Below are 20,416 nucleotides of genomic sequence, written 5' to 3' on the forward strand. Positions count from 1 at the left end.
TACATGACCTAGCACAGCATACTCATGGATCACAAGCACTATGTTAAGCTGTCCAACAGAAGATAGGAAATTAGGACACACGTGGATCTTCAGGTTTGTTTCCAATGAGAATTATGATCACTTTGGAAAACAACAAATGAGCAACACATGCAGCACCAAGACCAGAGCAAGGCGTCTCTACTGTGATTAATGTAATTTTGAAGGGAACAAAAAACCTACCTGATACCTAAGATTTATTTTTTACACATCTTTGTGCTTTAAGAGTTCAGTGAGAAATTTGAAAAAGGTGACCTTTTGATTCTGCCTTTTGTCCTCTTTCTGTCCACAACAGGTTTTACAAAGTCGAAATGTTTTTACTAGTTAATGGCATGCAGAAGAACTCATCTGGCCTATCAGGGGAAATGGGATTTGAAAGTTTGATTGTTTAGAGTTTTATTACACAAATATAGTCATGACTGTTATAGTCACCATTCAGTATAAGTAATGGTCACAATGCTGCTGGTTTTCCTTCTAAAAAAAATGGTTGAAAAATATGATCTAGGGAAAAACAAAAAAGTTCATTCAATACACAGAAGCCAAAATTGACTAAATAAATTCAAACTTTCACTGAAAACAATTTCATATGAGAAAATAAAATTCATTCCCAAGAGCTTTTGAATAAAATATTCTGAAACGTTGTTTTATTTCTTTCAGTCATTCGTTACCCGATATTTATTATTTTTAGCATTCCAATTTGAAAGATTTCAGAGAACGCAAGGATTTTTCCTATTAACGAGCATTTTTATGCAGACTAGCCATCTACGTATTTGACTGGTAAAGTATCAGTTGATCCTAATACAAGTCCACAAATACCAGTCAAACACAAAATCATTATTATCGCTAGAAGATTATCCACTGAATAGAAAGCGTTAATACAAAATAAGCTTTATATGATATGATTGCAAAGTTAGCACACCTGAAAATGGAAAGCAAGCTTAAGGGCTACGTGGCCAATCTGCAAGCATACAGCTAACAGCAAGTAACAAGAATGAATCAGCTGTCTTTCTGCCCTACAGTGACAAAGTCCTTTGTCAAAACATTCTAAGTAGTTAAACTTAGTTAAACTTTGTAGACTTGGAATTCAAGATTTCTGAAGCTCCACTCTTGAAGACAGACTGGAAAAGTTAGTCACCAAGAAGCTGCACTGTGTGGAGGGAACAAGAAAAATGTAAATAATCAGTAAAAAGAAGTCACGAAGCAAGTAGTAGCATTTTATAAAGGGAAAAACAGCAACAGAACAGAAAAATCCTTCCAATGGATCACTGAAAAGATCCCTGAAATGTATCTGGAAGCATTACAAAATACCCAGTCTTTCAGAGCAAATCAGACAAGCATCTATCAGAAGTTACCTGCCTGGGGTCACACGAATGACATCTACAGATCCTTTCTGAGCCTAGTTTTCTATGACACTATTAGACATCTACCAAAGATGACAGAACTCTAGAGGAAAAAGTTGAAACTAATAGTGGCAGTTGAAAATCAGAATTAAAAAAAGGGCATACCAAATTTACATCATAAAAGACATCCTTTGTTGGTTTTATTCCTCAAGTGCATATTGCATGTATTGCTTTCTGTGTCTGTCATCAATTTATTTAAATACAAAGTGATAAATTAATATATTATTAATATAATAATATATTCCCCTTATTAGTACTGAATCTGTAATTTTAATATGAGAGATGCTTAAGAGAAATGTCTATTATGATGTCTACTGCCAAGACATTCTTCTAGTGCTCATCTTCAAAATCCTTCTTGTTTTAATGCATAGGGACATTAACAATATACTGTGGCATCAATACTCATAATTTTCAGTAAATCCATAATAAAATAGGAGTTTGCATTTGGACTCTGAAACAGTCTGAGACACTAGGAAAGGGTCCCATTCCACCTAGAGCATCCTTAAAGACACCAAAAAACTTGAGTGTGTCTGGCCATGTTTTCCTTACTCAGTAATAATGTACAACTTTTTCTCAAAGTAGGTCTACAAGAACTACAAATCTTGGCAAATCTGAAATCAATTTTATAGCATAAACTAACATTTAGCTCTGCTTTTACTTCTTTTCTTCTTCCTTTTGCTATTCCTTTATGTGAGAACATGGTCCTCTATGGTTTGAAAATTCAAAGAAACTGAAAGCCTTGTGTTTTTCTTTTTTTATTATTTTATTTTATTTTATTCTATTTTTAGTTGAAAGAGATAAAATAACAGCTTTCTGCCTCTGAATTTCTCACAGGTCCAATTTGGATTTGAAGAGAAAAAGTCAAAAAAGCATGGTAAAAAGAACTTGTAGATAAATGGAAAAAGGCTAGATATTTAAAAATCATCTGATTCCATCTTGCAACATCAAGAATAAAGTATATAGCGTAAACAAGAACATATATTTTCTGCAATTCAAAGTAAATTATTCAAAACATTCTGTTATGATGCGTAATGGAAATCTCAAATTTCACTCAACTCTAGTATTCAAACTGAAATCAGTCTAGGATAAAATTAAGTACACGTAAGACTGGTTATTTATGTTTGACTTTTAGAGGTGACAAGAGTATTAGTTTCAGACAACAACAAGCCATTTAGAAGTCATTCTCATTCCTATTCTGATAATTACATTGTGAGGTATAAACCACAAGATCATATATGCAATCATACCAAGGCCTCAAATAAATATTTTTTGTCCAACAGCCATAACATTAAATAGGATCCATTGGAAGTTTTTTTTTCTTTCTTTCTTTTTTTTTCCTGCAATATCCTGTGTTTTATGTTGTCTCTCTCTTTCTCAAGTCACAAAGACCTTTAAATACCTCATTTCATACATCAAAAGTGCCTGTCAAGGCACTACAAATATATAAATACCCCTTCAATGAACTTCTGCCCTAGACTATAATAGATACTGTATCTGAAATAAAAGTAATCGAAAAGTTTCTGAAGAAAGGTGATCTTTATGCTTTTATTGCCTGTGAATTGGCTACTGTGGATTGAACTTGATTGAATAGCATCAAGAGTTAAGGGAAAGAGACAACTGTCCTTTAGTGAGATAGTGTCCCTGTATAAATTCTCCAAAGCTATAATTCCCTTAATTCTCAGTCCTTCCCATTGTAGCTGTGCAACTAAATGACATCATAAACCTGCGCCATCACATAGCATGTTGTGAACAGCAAGAAAGAGCATCTAAAGCCTCTCCGAGACTGAGGATTAAAACTCCTCTGTCTAACGAATTTTGAAGAAGTTCACAGACAGTTGCTTTCAGCTTTGAAACATCTGTACTGCTTCCATGAGTTGCAACTTTGGAAGAGCAAACAGAAACAGCACTTGACAGCGGTAACACTTCCCCCTCTCTCTTCTTTCAACAAGCTCACTGACAGCCCCAAACACTTTCCCAACTGTTTACTGATACCAACTGTTTACTGATACTACACTCCAATGATGTCCACCATAACAATCCAGACTGCAAAGCAGACAAACAATAACTTTTTAGCTGATTTTTTTTTTATTTTTTTAACCTACCTTTTATATCTCCTTAGATTTATAGCAGGGGCTTGACCTCTGGAAGTAGTTGCAGAGATATCTGTATTTTGCATTCCACTATCACACATTCTTCACATTTTAATAATTTAGCTAACAAGATCGCACGGGCACACCATAACCATCTTAAGCAGCCAGGTATTCGACATCAAATTCAGATATTGATTCAAGTAGGAGTCAATTTATTACCCTAGTCTTGACGCTAGACTTCTTCAATTGCATAATTCTTGCAAAATCTTTGATTTGCTACCTATCAAAGTGGCTGAAGGCAAAAATGCAGCCCCAAATTCATTACAGCCTTCTGAAGATATCTCTGAATACACTTTATATAAATCTACCTCTTAGTAGACACTGCTTCCAGGTGGCTTAAGGAATTTATCCCTGTATGCACTAGACCAACTTCAAGGAGTTTGTTTCGCATTCAAATGACCAACTCAATGCTATGCAGTAATGGGTACACTATAAGAATCAGAATATTTACCTCTTTGCCATAACTCACAAACGACAGTTTACATTACCTGCACATCTAATCTACATACCTCAGTTTTCATAACAGTACAGGATCCACACATTTTTGCCTCACTTCTCCCAACTCTATTTATTTAGTAAGAAGGGTTTTGTTTGCAGAGGGATGCATGGAGGAAATTGGTGTTTTTGTTTGTCCTTCTTGCCTAGATTAAGCTAGAATACTGGTGGATTAAAACTTTTGGTAGTTAGCATTTTGATATAGTTGGCATTTGTTTCTATTTAAATGACTCAATTAATTGTCCAGGGTTTATTTGTTCTCCTAGTAAGATTTTTTCCAGTACGCCTTTTGGGAAAATGTCTGCAGATAGGATTAGATTGGAAATGCTATTCCTTTCCATGTACTTAAGACACTGGCAAGGATGAGAATTTAAATGAGAGATTTCAGATGTCTGCATTACACACTTCACAAATTCCTTCTTGCCTAAGGGAGGTATAACAACAACAACAACAACAAAAACCCTAACTCATTTCCAAGTTAATTTAAAAGCAGGGTTTGGTGGCTGAATATTTACATATTTTAGCTTGAAGACAGATACAATATACTTGATTGATATTTGTGCCCATGCTTTAAGGTCTTCTTTTCTACAAATACTTGTGTGTAGTATACATTCCTCTTTCCATTTATAGGCATTGGAAGGGGGGTAGGGGGAATCAACACACCACAACTCATAAATTGATGGAATATTCCTTTGTTCCTTTGCAGGGGAAAGCTTTTACAATTTGTATTTTTCCAATTTTCTGAGTTTACCTCTTCATATTGTATTTCATGTTTCAGACAGCATGTACTGAGTAATAGCCTTCTGTAGGTCACATAACTTTATTTCCCTTTAGAATTGCAAAACAGGAGTCAGTTTAGAGACAGTTTCTTACATTTAAAAATCTACTTTCTTCATGGAAGTTTGTGTTTTGTACAAAATGGATTTGAGTCCTCTCTGCCAGTGTAGATTTGCTGTACAATCAAGATGCATTGCTAACCAGTAATGACAAGACACAGCTTCAGAAATGTGTAGGCACAAGAAGATGTGATGATAAAAATGTAAGGTTCCACCAGCTTTAAGTGTGCTTGCTGGTGAGATATGAGAATGAATGCTAGTGCAGCATTGCTTCCTAGTCTCCCACTTAGGTGACAAACCAAGAAATCCAAGAATTATTAGCAGCCATAAGAAAAAAAAAAAAAAAAAAAGCAGTTGCTTATTTTTCACCTCTCTCTACCAGAATTCAAGATTATAGCCTAACTCTTCCTTCAGCCAATCAAAGGGGTCTTGCCAAATTCAAAGGGAGTTTAACCATGTCTCTTCCTCTTTCACCTCTCAAGAAGTGATAATTTACTGAAAGCTTCCAGAAAAATCTTGTTTCACTTGCATTACTGATAGTTCTGAGAAAAAGTACTTCTCTTATGGTTGTGACATAACTGCACATACTTAAAGATTAACACTGTTTGATTTGACAGCTATTATCTACGAATTTGTACTGGGTCAGGCTGGGATGTTAACTTTCCCTGCAGCAGCCCATACAGTGCTGTGCTCTGCACTTGTAGCTAGAACAGCAGTGGTATCACACCAGTGTTGTGTTTGCTGCTGAGCAGTGCTGGCACAGCATCAGGACTCTCTCTAACCCTCCCTAGGGGGTGGGCAAAAAAGTGAGAAAGGAACATCACCAGGGCAGCTGACCTAAACCAACCAAAGGGATATTCCATACCATATGATGTCACACTCAGCAACAAAAGGTGGAAAAAGGAAGGGGGGGGGGGGGTGCTCTTGTTGTGAAAACATCTGTCCTACTCCCGAACACCGGCTATGTGCGTTGAGGCCCTCCTTCAAGGACGTGGTCAAGCATCGCTCATTTGTGGGAAGTAGAGAGTAATTTCTTTCCTCTGCACTTCCACATAGCCTTTACTTGTCTTGTTTAGTTTTCCCTTTCCCCCTCCCTTTTCCCCTTTCCCTTTTTTTCTTTCCCCTTTAGTTAAATTGTTATTTTTTGAGTTAAATTGTTAAATTGTTCAATTAATAATGATCTGTCCTTAATAATTATTTCTTTTTTTTTTTTTTCCTTTAATTAATTATCCTTATCTCAACCTGTGAGTTGTTCTTTCCTTCACTTCTTCCCCTCCTCATTTAAGGAGGGGGAGTGAGAGAGCGGTTGTGGTGTTCAGCTGCCTAGCACGGTAAAACCACCACAGGATTACAAACATATGGCTTTCAAAACATGTGGATATTTTTAAAACAGGTGTTTAAAACAATATGCAGGGGCTGTGCTCAACCATTATCTTTGATTTCCCATCCTTTATGTTAACTGAAAATGGATTTAGATTAATTGCTTAGTATTTTGGGAAAGAGAAATTAATTCCACAATTTTTCAGTCCTCTGTGGTGATACAAGTTTAAAAATATATACATTCTCTTAAGGTTCAACATTAACTTCGGCTGCACAGCTACCCAATTTCTTCTTTATTTCTTCCTCAAACTCTTTAAGAATAAAACTTGAATAAACTTTCCAAACATGATGAAATGGACTACAAATTTTATTTCTTATGAATATTTGCTTAAATCAAATGAATAACATAGGTGAATGAAGTTAAATCAGTATAGAATTAAAATATCTGTGCATGCATTTCATGTGTACAGTACTGTGGCTTTACTTTATTGCTCTGACTGGAAAAGAGCATCTTCATCAAAACCTGAACCAGGAGTGCAAGTTTCACAACTAAGGAAGACTGAAATAGAACCAGAAATTTATACAATTCAGTTTTTCAAAGGGAAATAACTAACAAATCTGGCTTATGGTGCTAAGCAGAATGCAAATACAGACTGAAATACTATGAATACAAAGTATAGCATCTTGATGGAAGCCTAAAACTAAATATAGAGCTTTATTTTATTTCATATTTCTTTTTATTGTGAAATTCATTTATCCTCTCCAAAATAGGAAGACTAATGCAAGCTTGCTTTAGAAAATGGTTAGGAAAGATAAATGGATAACAGACACTTTGCCAGTGACTTCTCTGGAGGAAAAAAAAATCATCCCAAACTTAAGAGATATTTGAAGAAACAATACTAAATGAACAGCAACAAGTAATCACTGATTTATTGCAATACTCAAGAACTTAAGCATGTGCAGAAGGGTAAATTTTAATAAACACATGAAGGGAAACATTTAGTGACATTCAAACTACAGGCTGTTACACTGCTGCATTAAAATACTGAGTTTTTCAGATATTTCAAAGTAACTCAACTTCATAATATGTTTCGATTTGTGTATATATATATATATATATTTCAAGCTGACAGTAATTTCTACAGCAGAAGTTACTGAAGTTTGAAGAAGGTAAATATCTGCCAAGTGCAATAATCTAGGGGAAAATTTGTAAATAAAAAACCCACTAAAATAGAGTGTTGAGATTGATGCTTTCATAATTTAATATTCAGATAGAGGCTCTCAAGAAAGCTTCTTGTCAAAGTACCGTAATTATTGATTAATTTTAACAATCAGGTGTTACCGAATACAGCCGTATTCAGTGTGTGTATCACATAATACAGTTGTACACTATTTCACTAGGGAAGGATGTTAAAAGATTTTCATTTGTTTTTGTGAAGTTTGTACATGTAAACACAAGCTTCAAATTTAAAAAAAAAACTTATTTACTGAACAATTATACCACAATATCAGACTTGAAGGGTCTTAGTTTTAAAGAACTATTAGGAACAGAGTAAGAATATCTGGAAAAGTACTGTTTTTATGCAGGCGAAGGTTAGTTTTTGGTGTGATAATTTAGTTTGAATCCTGATTAACTGGTTTATTTAAATTAGCTCAAATCTTAGATATTAATTACATATAATTTCAGACCAAGTAATAAAAAAAATCACATCAGATTGGACAATAACATAAAAACTTATGATTCCTAGGTAACAAGTATGAGTCCTACAGATCTCTTGGGCTTTGCACCATTTCATTCTCAGGTTTAGAAACCAGATTTCTTCACAGTTCCTATCTAAAGAGATTTGTAAGGATAAAACAGGTACATGACAGCGAAGCCATGCAACTTCTTTCCATAATTTCAAGGGGCAGGAGCTTGAAAGAGTATTCACCAAACTGGTGTGTTTTTTTCCACTTTTTTTAATTGTTTGTTTTGGGGGGGAAAGGAAAACAGGTATCTAAAACTAGACCAGAAAAACAGAGGTATTCCAATAAAAAAGGGAAAAGTAGTTATAATTCCAGATTTGTGCTTAATATTACTTAAAGAAATAAAGACTTACTTGCTTTTTGTTAGTATAGTCTTGACTACGTCAATATAGCTGAGCAGATTCTACCCTTGGGATGCACAGACTGTGCAAGAGACTTCTTGGCCAGAGGTTCTGCAACTTGACTTTTCACAAGCCTGAGCTTTGAGAAGTATCACAGTTGCAAAGCTTTGGGCACACAGGCAGCTTCACTTGAGCTAACAGAAACAACTGCAGTGCTGAAGGCAACCAAGAGTTTTAAAAGTGCTGCTGAATAAGCAGGCGATGCAATAGTAACACAATGTGATACCTGTATTAAAATGTAGTTGCTTAAAAACACACAATGCAGTATTTCAAGTTCACCTCAGCTTTCTTAAGTAAAGAAGAAAGTAAAAATGGCAGCATTTCCAGCTAATGATGTTTGCAACTACACAAATATAATCTAGATGTGTGCTACAGCTGTGCTCGTAAGCCAATAATTTTCACAACAGGAGGTGTGTTGATTGCCCTTGACATGGAAAGTGTCCTAAGTTTAAAGCACAGCTTTCTTCCTCCTTTACATTCTTGTAGCCGTATATTACATTGTCAACACCATGGATTCTTTTTTATTAAACTAACCTTGTAATATTGGGACATCAACAAAATGCCTTATTTGTTGTCATTCAATAGCAAATTATTTTCTGGTTTTGCTTTACTTATATGTTGGTAATGCTCTCAAGAAATGTTGCTGTGTGTAATGAGATGGGAACAACACTAAACATGGTAGCTGGTATGTTAAAATACCTAGGTCAGGCTGCAAAAATCTAGATAAGGTGGTATATAACTGAAACAGGAAAACAATCAATTTATCTTTTTAGATTTTTAACTTACGGTTAGGTACATGTATCACAGAATCATAGAAGCATAGAATGGTTTGGGTTGGACCTTAAAGCCCATCCAGTTTCAACTCCCTGTTATAGGCAGGGACACTGCCCTCTAGACCAGGGTTCTCAAAGCCCCATCCAGCCTGGCCATGAACACTTCCAGAGATGGGGCATCCACAGCTGCTCTGGGCAACCTGTGCCAGTGCCTCACCACCCTCTGAGTGAAGAATTCCTTCCCAAAGAAGGAATGCCCTATGCCCTGCTCAGAGCTGTTCTAATTCCAGTCTGCTTGATATCTTTCTCCTGCTTTCACTGACAGCAAGGGCTGCACCTCAATTACAGTTACCACTATGTGAAAGATCAAGAATAAAAGCTGACAGTATATAATAAACATTTATACAAATTGGACTTTCATTAAAGGAAAATTTAATCCTTTGGGTCTCATAACAGTTTTTAGGCATAACTGAGCAACGCTGGTATCATTTTTTCCATCAAGAAGTGTAAAAAGGAAATTTTTATGCATAAAATTGAGTAAGAATACCAAGCTCAGAATTCTTATCAGAACCAGGTCAACCCAAAGATTGTACTATGGAATCTGAACACTTGGGAGCAATAACCAGAGTAGTCCCCTTTGGATGTATATGCACAATCTGCTGTATTTACATTAACAAGGAAGTGTTTTCTTTACTGTGCATTTGTGAATCTACTCTTTCAAAGACTTTCTACTTTCAGAAAATACACTTGGGTTTTCTACTGCTTTCTTCATGAAGGACAAAAACAAGTGACAAAAGGAATATCTCATCCAACATACTCAAATGGATAAAGAATACATTAGAGTTCATTGCCACTCCAAGATTTCCACTGCATATACAATAGTCCTAATGGCTTCTTTTGGAAAAGAAGTTTAACAACAGTGCAATCCTCTACTCCCTTCAGAAGTTTTAGCCCCTTATTCATCCAGCATCTTGCAGTCCTAAATGGGTAATCAGAAGGAATGAAGGGGACTAAAGGACTAAAAAGACATAAAATGGTAGAAGAATTAACTTGGAAACAAAGGAGGAAAAAATAAGACACAAAATGACACAATGAAACTTGAGATACAGTCTTTGAAATAAAATTATACTTTTTTTCTTTTATTTTTTTTTCCTGGTAAAAGCTGCTTTACATAATATCCAGTTAAACGGTGATGTGTCAGTATTGACTGTGTGCTTGATTTGTTTTGTGTAAATAGCAACGAAAAACACCCTCCCAATCATTTTAGATTCTCAAGAAGGCAACAGGGAAGAAATTTCAACATATGGAGAAGCTAAATATCTAGTTTCCCTACTGTTGACCTACACTATCCTTAAAACCAGCTCATGTTAAACCACTCACAAAAATAAATACTGAAGTCACACGTTTAAAATAGCACAAAGAGCACCCAGCATCTCTCATTTGTTACACAACTGTCACTTTCCATCCCCAGGCATTTTTTTAAAAAACAATAATTCACATGCATGTCCTCATACGTGTACAGACACAAGAATGATTGTACAACTGCCTAAGCACATCTACCATCACTATTTCAACCTGACAGAGCGGGACTCAAGTTTTCTGCTACATCAAGATCTTCTGTCTGCAGCTGTTCCACATGGCAAATTCCCATTTCAGTAAATTGGTGCTCTGTTCTCAGAACAGATGCAAAATCAAACTCTTAATGAGAATATACAATGCCGCTTGATTCTAAGAACAAAGTATCATTTCACACTCTAAATCTTCATAATTCAGTATTCAAATGGTTCTTTGAATTGCAAGGGGAATTCCATAACCCTTTCATTCTCAGGGAAAATTACTTTTCTTCTAGTTAGAGGACAAATCCAGTACACCAACATTGTATTTTTCTCTATGAGTACATTCTAGCTGCTATTTCAGAGCATGGTTCTAAGCTGCAGATAGAAAAACACCTGCATCCTGCTCACTACAGCACTGGTCATGAAAAAGAGATACACAATCTGTTACCAAGCTAGATACAGAATTTGAAGGTCAAATTAAACAGTTTCTCTTCAAACTGGACATCATGAAAATCTGATTCTAAATAAATTGCTCTAAAAGTGATTAATGACATACTTAACTACCATAAAAATGATTCTAAATGAGCTGCCACTTACACTTTTCAAGGTCCTTAAAAAATTAAACTAAGCATTATAACTTGTTTAATCACCTTTTAAGTTTTACTTCTCAGATTTTGCTATATGAATTTTTATGTCCATATACACATCTTTTCATGTTGCACACTTCAGAGTACCCACTGAAATAAACAGATGTTTAATTCCCAGAGAATGTGCCAGCGTCTGAAACTTGTACAAGCGATGCAAATCTGCTACATGCCAGAGCTAACAGATTCACAAATGAGATACCTGTATTTCCCTATGGAAAAATAACACACGAGAAGGCGATGAAAAATTTTGCTTTGATGGAGAGAATGAAAACTCAACATTATGGCTTGCTTAGTTAAGGGGAAATGCCTGGATGGAAAAGCCTCTAGCCTTTAGTCAGAATGTGGCATTAGAATCACAGCGAATAAACAAGAATTTGGCAAATGCAGACAACGGGAAAAATCTTGAAAATCAGAAAAAAAGAGACAGATGATCTCTTATGAGATAAACTCTTGCAGATATGATAGCCTAATCCATATAGTTTACTAGAAGTTTACTAAATTCTGTGCACAGAATTTCGTGAATAAATTTAAGCCCAATTCTTATGTTCATTTCTTTCTGCTCATAAATCTATCAGTTTTGTCCAGTTTGAGTTTCCTGACAATGAAAAATGTTTAAATATGTGAGTGATGTAATTTCCTTGTTCAAAGTTCATGACACTTCTAAGAAAGACTGAAATTACCCACTCGATTTGAGAAAACAATACCTGTAACCTTTTATGATGGAAGTTGAAAGGACAACATTTTTCCACAGTTAACAACTCATAATTATTAATTTAGTAAGCATACCATAAGAAAACAGAAAGCAAACAGGGGAAATGATCACTGAAGCACAAACAACTGCATGGGAAAAATTGCCAGGAGAGAATTTAAAGTAAAAATCTCAGAAATATTATAAACATGCACCAATCTTTAAATCCATAAATTTCCACTTTCAAACTAGGCACAAATGATGCTGTGATTTTCTTTTCTTGAGGGACCAACCTTCAGCTAGGTCCCAAATCACTCAGTAAAGCTTCTGAGTGTCTCAGGCACTTTTATCGTTTATGTCACAGATAACTATATTGTATTTGAACCCTCAGTTTAGTATTTAAGCATACATTTAGATACATCCACTGTATGCCAAACAGTAAAATATTAGAAATAAAAGATTTCATTTGTACCACTTCTATATAAATGATTGTTTGAATAGTTCAGGATTTTTTTCTTCTCATCTTTAAGATGTTAAAAGTACTCCTTCTGCATAACAATCCCTTTTACTGGCCTCTACACCTAGAGAAACTTTGGCAATCTGTTTTTTGTTTCTGATATTCTTAAGTATATGTTCAAGGTGTTCATACATATTAACAGAATTTGATCGGTATGAAACTGCAGAACAGCTATCCATAGCAAGTTCACATGGTCATCACAACCCATTTTATCTTTCAGTAATTAAACTAGGAAACCCAAATACTTTAAACTGCCAAGTGAACAACTCTTCCCCTCTCTTAATGAACACTGCATACAGCTACTGTCAAAGCTATACTTTGAGTACACAAAATAAAGGAATACTCCTGGCATTTAAAGGAACACAAGGCTATTATAAGTAAAAATTCATTCTTGCTTGTACCATTAGAAAATAGAATATTGAAGATTTATCTATAAAAGTAACTAAAATCTTGCTTTTTGTAATGCTGTATTTTTGTTTATAAATATTATCCAGGAGCCAAAAGAAAATGGGGAGGGAAGCAATCAAGTGCAAATAAATTCCAGTGCTTTACATTTATAACATTCTAAATCTAAATGTCTTTTTTTTTTTTTGGCTGTTGTCTCCCCAGAACAGAAGATTATTATTATTATTATTTTAACCAAATTACTTTGCAAATGACTTACCGGCAGTGTTTATGCGATCCTGTTAAGGTTTCGATCACAAAGCATTCCCCTTCATTGAGACAATATGCAAGATCCTTGTCTTTGCATGGCTTAAAGTGCTCAGATCGCTCAGTGGAGTACGTTGTAGTATCTATGGAAGATAGAACAAAAAAAAAATAAAGAAAAGCTTAAAGGCTAAACATTGAATGTTTTTCAATTTGATCAAATTAGTCTCCATAACATCAACTGATCAAGACAGTCTAAATAATTAACTGACAGCAACAGCACAGTGCAAGCAAATTACAGTACAACTGTAATATTATTAGCAGTAGGACTTAAGAAGATTCACAAAAAGAATCTTACATTTGGAAATATTACCAGAAAAAAAGAAACTACAGTGAAGCAAAGTTGCGTATAATTTCCAAACACTTCCCATTTCTAAAAGATAAAAGCGCCTATTTTTTCCTACTACCCTGTATTTTTACGATGATGACTACTGCTAACACTTAAAGAAATTATTGTAGTCATCTTCTATTACTATGTATTTTTAAACCAGAACAATAGATGTGGTTTATTTTCATATTAATAAACTTAAATATGGTTTTAAATTATATAGTTCTTTTCATGAAAAATGATAAAAATAGTTAATACATTAACCACCTGAAAACGCACACACACAAAACCCACAATGAAAGAAAAAACAAAGCCAAAAACCTACAGACAACACTAATTTGATACACCAGTCACAAAAACTGGCCTAGAATATAAACAAAAGCAACACGCTATAGATTGTTTCATTTCAGGCATATCCTCTATAGGGTCCCTCCTCTTTCCCCCACAACATAATTCCAAAAAGTGCATTACACTTTATATATTCCAAAATGATGACTAACAGACTAGTTACATAACAAGATCTGGAATAGGTTGCCAGCATGCCAGGGTGAACCACTGTTCCTGCCTTCTGCTTTAACTTTTCCAATTCACTTGGATTAATCAACAATAAACTGAAATTTTCAGAGGAAGATGTCTAACACCATTTTAATTCTTTTCACTAAAGCCAGCATTTTCTAACGATGTGTGACTTTCAAAGTAGACAATGATTTCCATAGAGCTATGGTTCAATCTTCATATACAAGCCTAATTTCCAAAACTTAAATTCTTTCTCAAATTGCTGGGACAAGAAGCAGGATCTAATATACTAATATATACTGAAGTTGTAAGAGAACATTTCACCCATACAGACCACCACAAATTATTCTGGAACTGTCAAAGGAATGGAGCTATATTTAATGCTCCTGGAACTTGACAAACTCAAAATTATATAAAACATATTAACTTTCTTTTTGCTTATAACTAAAACCAAAGTAACTATCTACCAAGGTACTACCAAGTTGAAAAGTAAAGCACTGAAATAAAAGAGGACACTCGTAAGTACAATTGAAGAATGATACTTTACAGAAATCTCTTCATTCCAAAATGGTTGCAAAGTAACTGTGTCTTCATTCTTAGAGTATTTTAATGAAAACAATTTTATAATGTTTCTTCGTCACCCAGCCTAAGTGGAGGAAGATTAACAGTATTCGTCTGAAAAGAAATATATGCATATATACACACACACCCTAATCCTCAAAAAACACTTTTTCCCAGAGAGAAAGTATTTTAGTTCAAAGTTCTCAGTGGAGGGGGAAAAAAAGTCCACAACTGGAAATAAACAGTCTCCCTTCAAATGTTTACACAGATTTAGAATGAAAGGTCCTGCCATTGCCCATGCTACTTTGTTGAAGATGATGCACACTGACATCTTTCAGAGACGCAACATAGTGGAACTCACGAAAAAGGTACAGGCTATAAAAAACTACTGCCTTCAACGACTGCAAGCCAGCCCTGTATTGAAATGTATCAAACTGAATTTTGGAAACAATATGAGATGTTTGTAAATGCAAACAGTGCCAAGAATGTCTGCTGACATTGCCAGAGTGATTGGGTCTTATATAACAAAAATATCTTCAGGTAGAAAGCAGCACCCAGTTACCTGTTTAAGGTCAGTTTCATAGAGGAGCACTTACTTCACCATTGAAAATCTGCATAATAAACATATATAGTGATGTATACACACACACAACAGTAATCAGACATGATATTTCCATCCCTTTTAAATAAGAGAATCTGGAGATAATGTTATTTGAAAGCACTTGTGATAATTACCAAACTAGAACTGTTTGATGAGCAGCATCTCAACTCGATACGGCTTTTGAGAACAGATCACTTATGTTTGTCAGCCTGCTCTGAAGAAACAATCCATGCAAATACCTTTATGAAGGTAGTTGCATTACACAGACCAAAGTAATCTGAGCTGTCCCAAAGGCCAGCAGGAAAAGAAAGGAGGCACGCAGTACTGCAAAGCGTGTCTTTGAGGTAGTGATGTGCTGAATTCTCAGAGCATGCTGCTTAAAGAGCAGGATGCTCCTCTTCTACTGTAATTAACTCAAAAATGCCTTGTCAAGGTCAGCATTTTAAAGTTTTAAATTAAATATATTCTTCAGAGGTTTTGTACTATTTTACTTTAATCATTTCTCTGCTCAACGTTATTCAAAATTAAATCAAGTCCCCAGCAGAAACTGGTGCCAATTCAGCAGCTTCAGAGCAGAGCTAAGGCTGAGCACGTGCCATTTCACAATGGCAAAAGTGCCAGTGAAGACAAAGCTTCATTTTTTTGGGCATTAACCCAAATTCCACAAGTAACCAAGCCTCCCTACTGACCTATGCTGCAACCACAGTGTGTCCAGGCAGTGCACCAAAGCAGCCCTTCTGATTAGGCCTCTGCCAGGCTGGCAGCGGAGGGACACAGTGCTCTGCCCCTGCAGATCCATGAACGGGCCTAAAATTGCAATGCTTTGTTTTCCCCACTTGGGGATCATTTCAAGCTTTCTTACATTTCTGAGTTCTGCAGGTGGCCTTTCAAATTAAGCACAAGAGTTGTAGATTGAGGTGACGATGCAGACAGCTCCTCATGACAGACCTGGAAAGCTCTCCTTAGGTTGAAAATTACACAGTATTTTGTATTATTATTATTTTTAAAGAATGCAGTCCAATTAGAATTCAATTTTAAATTACACAATCTTGTCTTGGAATTATTTGTGCCAGCCAAAACAGGTCGATGTGAGGGGAAACAGCCCACATACAGCTGGTGTCCGGACTGCAAAGGCCAGAGGAATGGGCAGGCGGCCAGGCCGCAGGGCAGCATGCAGGGCCTCGTGCCACCCTTCTGCTCCTGGGAGCAGTCAGGCCTTGCTGCTCATATTTTGCCAAGACAGACCTATGATCACTTCCCTTCAAAAGGGATGCAAAAAAGGGAATTCTCAACTTTTAAAAATTTCCCATATTCAATAATGTGCTCATTTCCATTTTGTGAACAGCAATTTGAGGCATGAAGGTTAACACATGGAAGTTTTTTTTTACGCTCACATGTAAGGCGATACGCAGGCACAGCTTGGGTTTTAACTGGTCAAAAAAACTGATCACCTCAAAAAAAATTTTAAACAAAAACAATTAAAAATTGATATCCTAGAGATCCCTGGAGGGTTTTTCTTTGTTTATATTTTCTTCTGGATACACTCCCATACACGATATGCAAGTTTTCTGAAAGCTTACAATTTTGCTGCTGTTTCCATTTCATGTTGCATTCATAATGAAACATTCTTTTTCCCCAGTATCCAGCTTCATCAAAGATTGAAAAAAGATATCTAAAAACTTGTTCTAAACAGAACTACAAAAGGGACAAGACAATGGATAACACTAGAGACAATCTAGCTTTCTTGATTCCTTTTCCAGTAAATCCTGTCATCTATTTTGCTTTTCCTCTTTTGTATGACTGCTACCACACCCTGAATTGACATTTTGATGGCACTGTCCTTCATCAGCTGGCTAAGTATTCACCATTTTATTGTGAAGTTAGAATTTCTTTCAAGGATTCTCTTTTTATAGGCTATAAAACCTAAGCACTCACAAAATTACTCGTACAGCCCTTTAATTTATTTCTAGTCTTTGTGTGTTGGTGTGAGACCCAAACACTTATAGGTAACAAAAGGGAACCTCTGTTATGCATTCAGATGTCCTCAAATTCAGTACATAAATGCCAATAATCCATAATCCTTTATGGTCTTGTTTTTTCCCCTCTAGTTTTTTTTTTTTTCTTTTAATTGTCAAGTGTCCAGGTGTTTCATGTAAAAGCAGCAGGGACCATTGATTTCTGCTGGAATCTTTTCAACTGAATTGGAATAAAGAATTTCTAGACACTTTCGCTTTACTTTTACTGGCTCGCTTAATCAGCGAATCTTTATGCATGATTATTCCCCTACTCAAAAAACAGATATTCCATTACCAAGTCTCATATGCCACTGTTTGATCAAATGAACAAGAACACAGTTCAAGTTTGAAAGGAAGGCTTCAAAATCCTTCATTTAGTAGCATGGAGTTGGTTGGAAAAATGAAGTTATTTGGGAATGTTGAAGAAAATTTAATCAGCAAGTTTTCAGACTTTATTTTGCTATGGTCTAAAGAGGTGTTAGTGACTTTATGTTTTACTGTTCTCTCATTTATTTCAACATGTTATACTAGCACAGGATGGCTCATTACAGCTAATTTATTGAATGATCGTCAAGGCATAATACAGATACCCCCCTTCAAGGCTACCAGATTCATTGTTTCCAGTACTATGTTCTGATATTAATAAGCCTACACAAATGCAGGAAAAGAGAGAACAAGAAATTTAAAATATCCTAGAAAACAGTAGCATTCATGGAAGCTATTTCTATGTAGGTGCAGTAGAAGAAACTGTTCCCACCCATCACTCCTGGCTCACAACATTCTGGCTTTAGAAACATTATTGGATACATCACAAGTAAAAATAAGTTCTCCACACTATTTTTCCAAAATACCCATACTGCACGCACCTCCTTGTAAACACTTTTTCCAGATACACAGCTGTCACTGCCAGAGTGAAAAAAAAAACAACACACAAGGTAAAGAAGCAACAAAATGATTATGCTTACACTCTCTGAAGATACAAGCGGCTGGGCATGCAAATTTCATGCTTCCTGGTAACGTTCATTGACTAAATGCATGTATGACAACAACTTAGTCTGTTAGTACCAAACAGTGTTTAAGACCAAAATACTACTTAGAAAACACTGCCTGTTTTGACTACCATTGTATATTGTCAGCCTTACAGATTTAGTATCAACTAACTTCCTTTTTTTATTATTCATTTGTAATTGGTCATTTCTCTGAAAACCTACAGAAGCAAAATACTCATTTTAAATCACTGATCAGATTTTAAATGTACTACAAAAAAGTAAGCCAATTACAGATAACTGGATTACCAAGCAATTCCAGTTACCAAAACAAAAGCTACTCAGAAAAAGCCCCTTCTGACACTATATTTTTTATATCATTACTGCAGTCTATAAAGAAGATCACATAAAAGAGAATTTAATAGCATACAGAGTATAATATTTTTTATTCAGCGGAGTCAACAGCAAAATATTTACAATGACTGTATAAACAGTATTCCATGCAGTTCTTATAGGATCATGGAGCGATTCTCATGGTATTTTACAGTTATGTGGTAGCTCTGCTGGAAAGGGTCTTGCAAAGCAAAACAAAACATAAAATCAAACATGGAGTGGTTTATATATTATTTTGACTACTCACATGCTCTGAATCTTAAAAATGTATAACCTAAAATTTTTGTTCCCATGCTTTTAGACATAAATGAAAAGGTGGTTGGGGGAAAGATACCAAGCCCCTACCCATGATATTCATTAAGGGAATGGAGGACTTAAATATTACTTGGTAAGGGTTGTTGTGATGTAACCTAAGTTCATGGTAACTCTTTACAAGTATTGGCAACTAACTCAAGAAAAATTCAAGACAGACTCATTTCTAATGCAAAGAAGAAATCTTCCTTTGTCCGTAGTAACTGAACACTAATTGACTTTAGCCATGGGAGACTGCTAGGATAATTGAATTATGATAAATTATGAGCCAAAATATAAAAATATCTACAATTCAAAACTTTCTTTTTCAAAGGAAATGGTCCCTGTTCTAAATTTACTTGAACTGCTTGCATGATTCATCTAAAATTAAAACCAAAACCTTAATGAAAATATAAAAAAAAATATTTTACCTCACTTCAATAGCTTCCCATTAACTAGCAATCAAATCCTGAATGCTGACTATTCAAGCAGCCACCCCTTAGCCATTTTTGCCAGACAAAATTTTATTTAAGCTAATAACATTTAAGAGGATTTGACTGCATTGTGATATTAAGTGAAATTGTACTATAGATATGGAAATACTTGGAGCTTTTCTACTACCCTTCAGATTCAAATGCAGGAATCTGTGTAATTTAGCAACAAACTGGTAAAGCAACAGATGCATGAAAGCATCCTCATTTATAGTAGTTGGCTTACCAGCCATATTGTGGAAGTACTCAAAATCGTTATCAATAAGAAAAGGTCTAAATGTTTTTCCCTTGAGTTTAATTATATAAGCAAGTTCACGTGATATTAATTTAGCTCTCCAAAGCCCTTTCTGTGAAACTTCTCTGCGGGTACAAACCAGCCTCATCCTTGAACAGACTATACTTCTGTACCGTATCAGCAGAGCAGCATCACATCCACTATTGCACAGAAACAACAACTGAAGCTTCCAAAATGTACAAGAAATTATTTTTTGGAAAAAAAAATCATCATGCATTCTCTGTCAGTGACTCCAAAATTAATTCTTGAAGTGTGACCTCGTTCCAGAAATAAATTATATTCACATTTTCCACATGCGTTATCAGCTTGAAATCACAATACATGAGCACTAAATCATAGCTTGAAAATATATTAAAGGATTTTCAAGCGACTTGTGTATTATTAGCAAAATAGCATGTGCTGTTGGAGAGCTGCTTGCTTGCTGCAGACTTCTTACCTACTAAACTAGTACTTTGTTTTCACAACTTGGGAAAAAAAAAAGCCAAAAAGCCAAGATAATGTATGTAAAAATGTCCACCTAATGGTATCTTGCAACTGAAACTCAAAAGAAGAAAAGAAAATAAAACCAGCACCACTTCAAAATGTATCACCTGGTCATATCTACCGGAACTTAAATCCTGAATCCTGAACACCAATGAAATGCATGTATGTACGTGCAGAATTGCA

General features: G+C 35.3%; 1 protein-coding gene across 3 annotated transcripts in view; it reads right to left on the reverse strand.

The window, feature by feature from the left end:
- Nucleotides 1-20,416, reverse strand: part of NRG3 (neuregulin 3) — a 406,747-nt gene that overhangs the window by 222,030 nt on the left and 164,301 nt on the right. For all 3 annotated transcript variants that reach the window (XM_067000739.1, XM_067000738.1, XM_067000737.1), the window contains exon 2: nt 13,230-13,359. In XM_067000739.1, the coding sequence (XP_066856840.1) occupies nt 13,230-13,359 (130 nt within the window). The remainder of the gene's footprint in view (nt 1-13,229; nt 13,360-20,416) is intronic.

This window comes from Anser cygnoides, chromosome 7 (genome assembly GCF_040182565.1).
Source record: "Anser cygnoides isolate HZ-2024a breed goose chromosome 7, Taihu_goose_T2T_genome, whole genome shotgun sequence".
Lineage (NCBI taxonomy): Eukaryota > Metazoa > Chordata > Aves > Anseriformes > Anatidae > Anser > Anser cygnoides.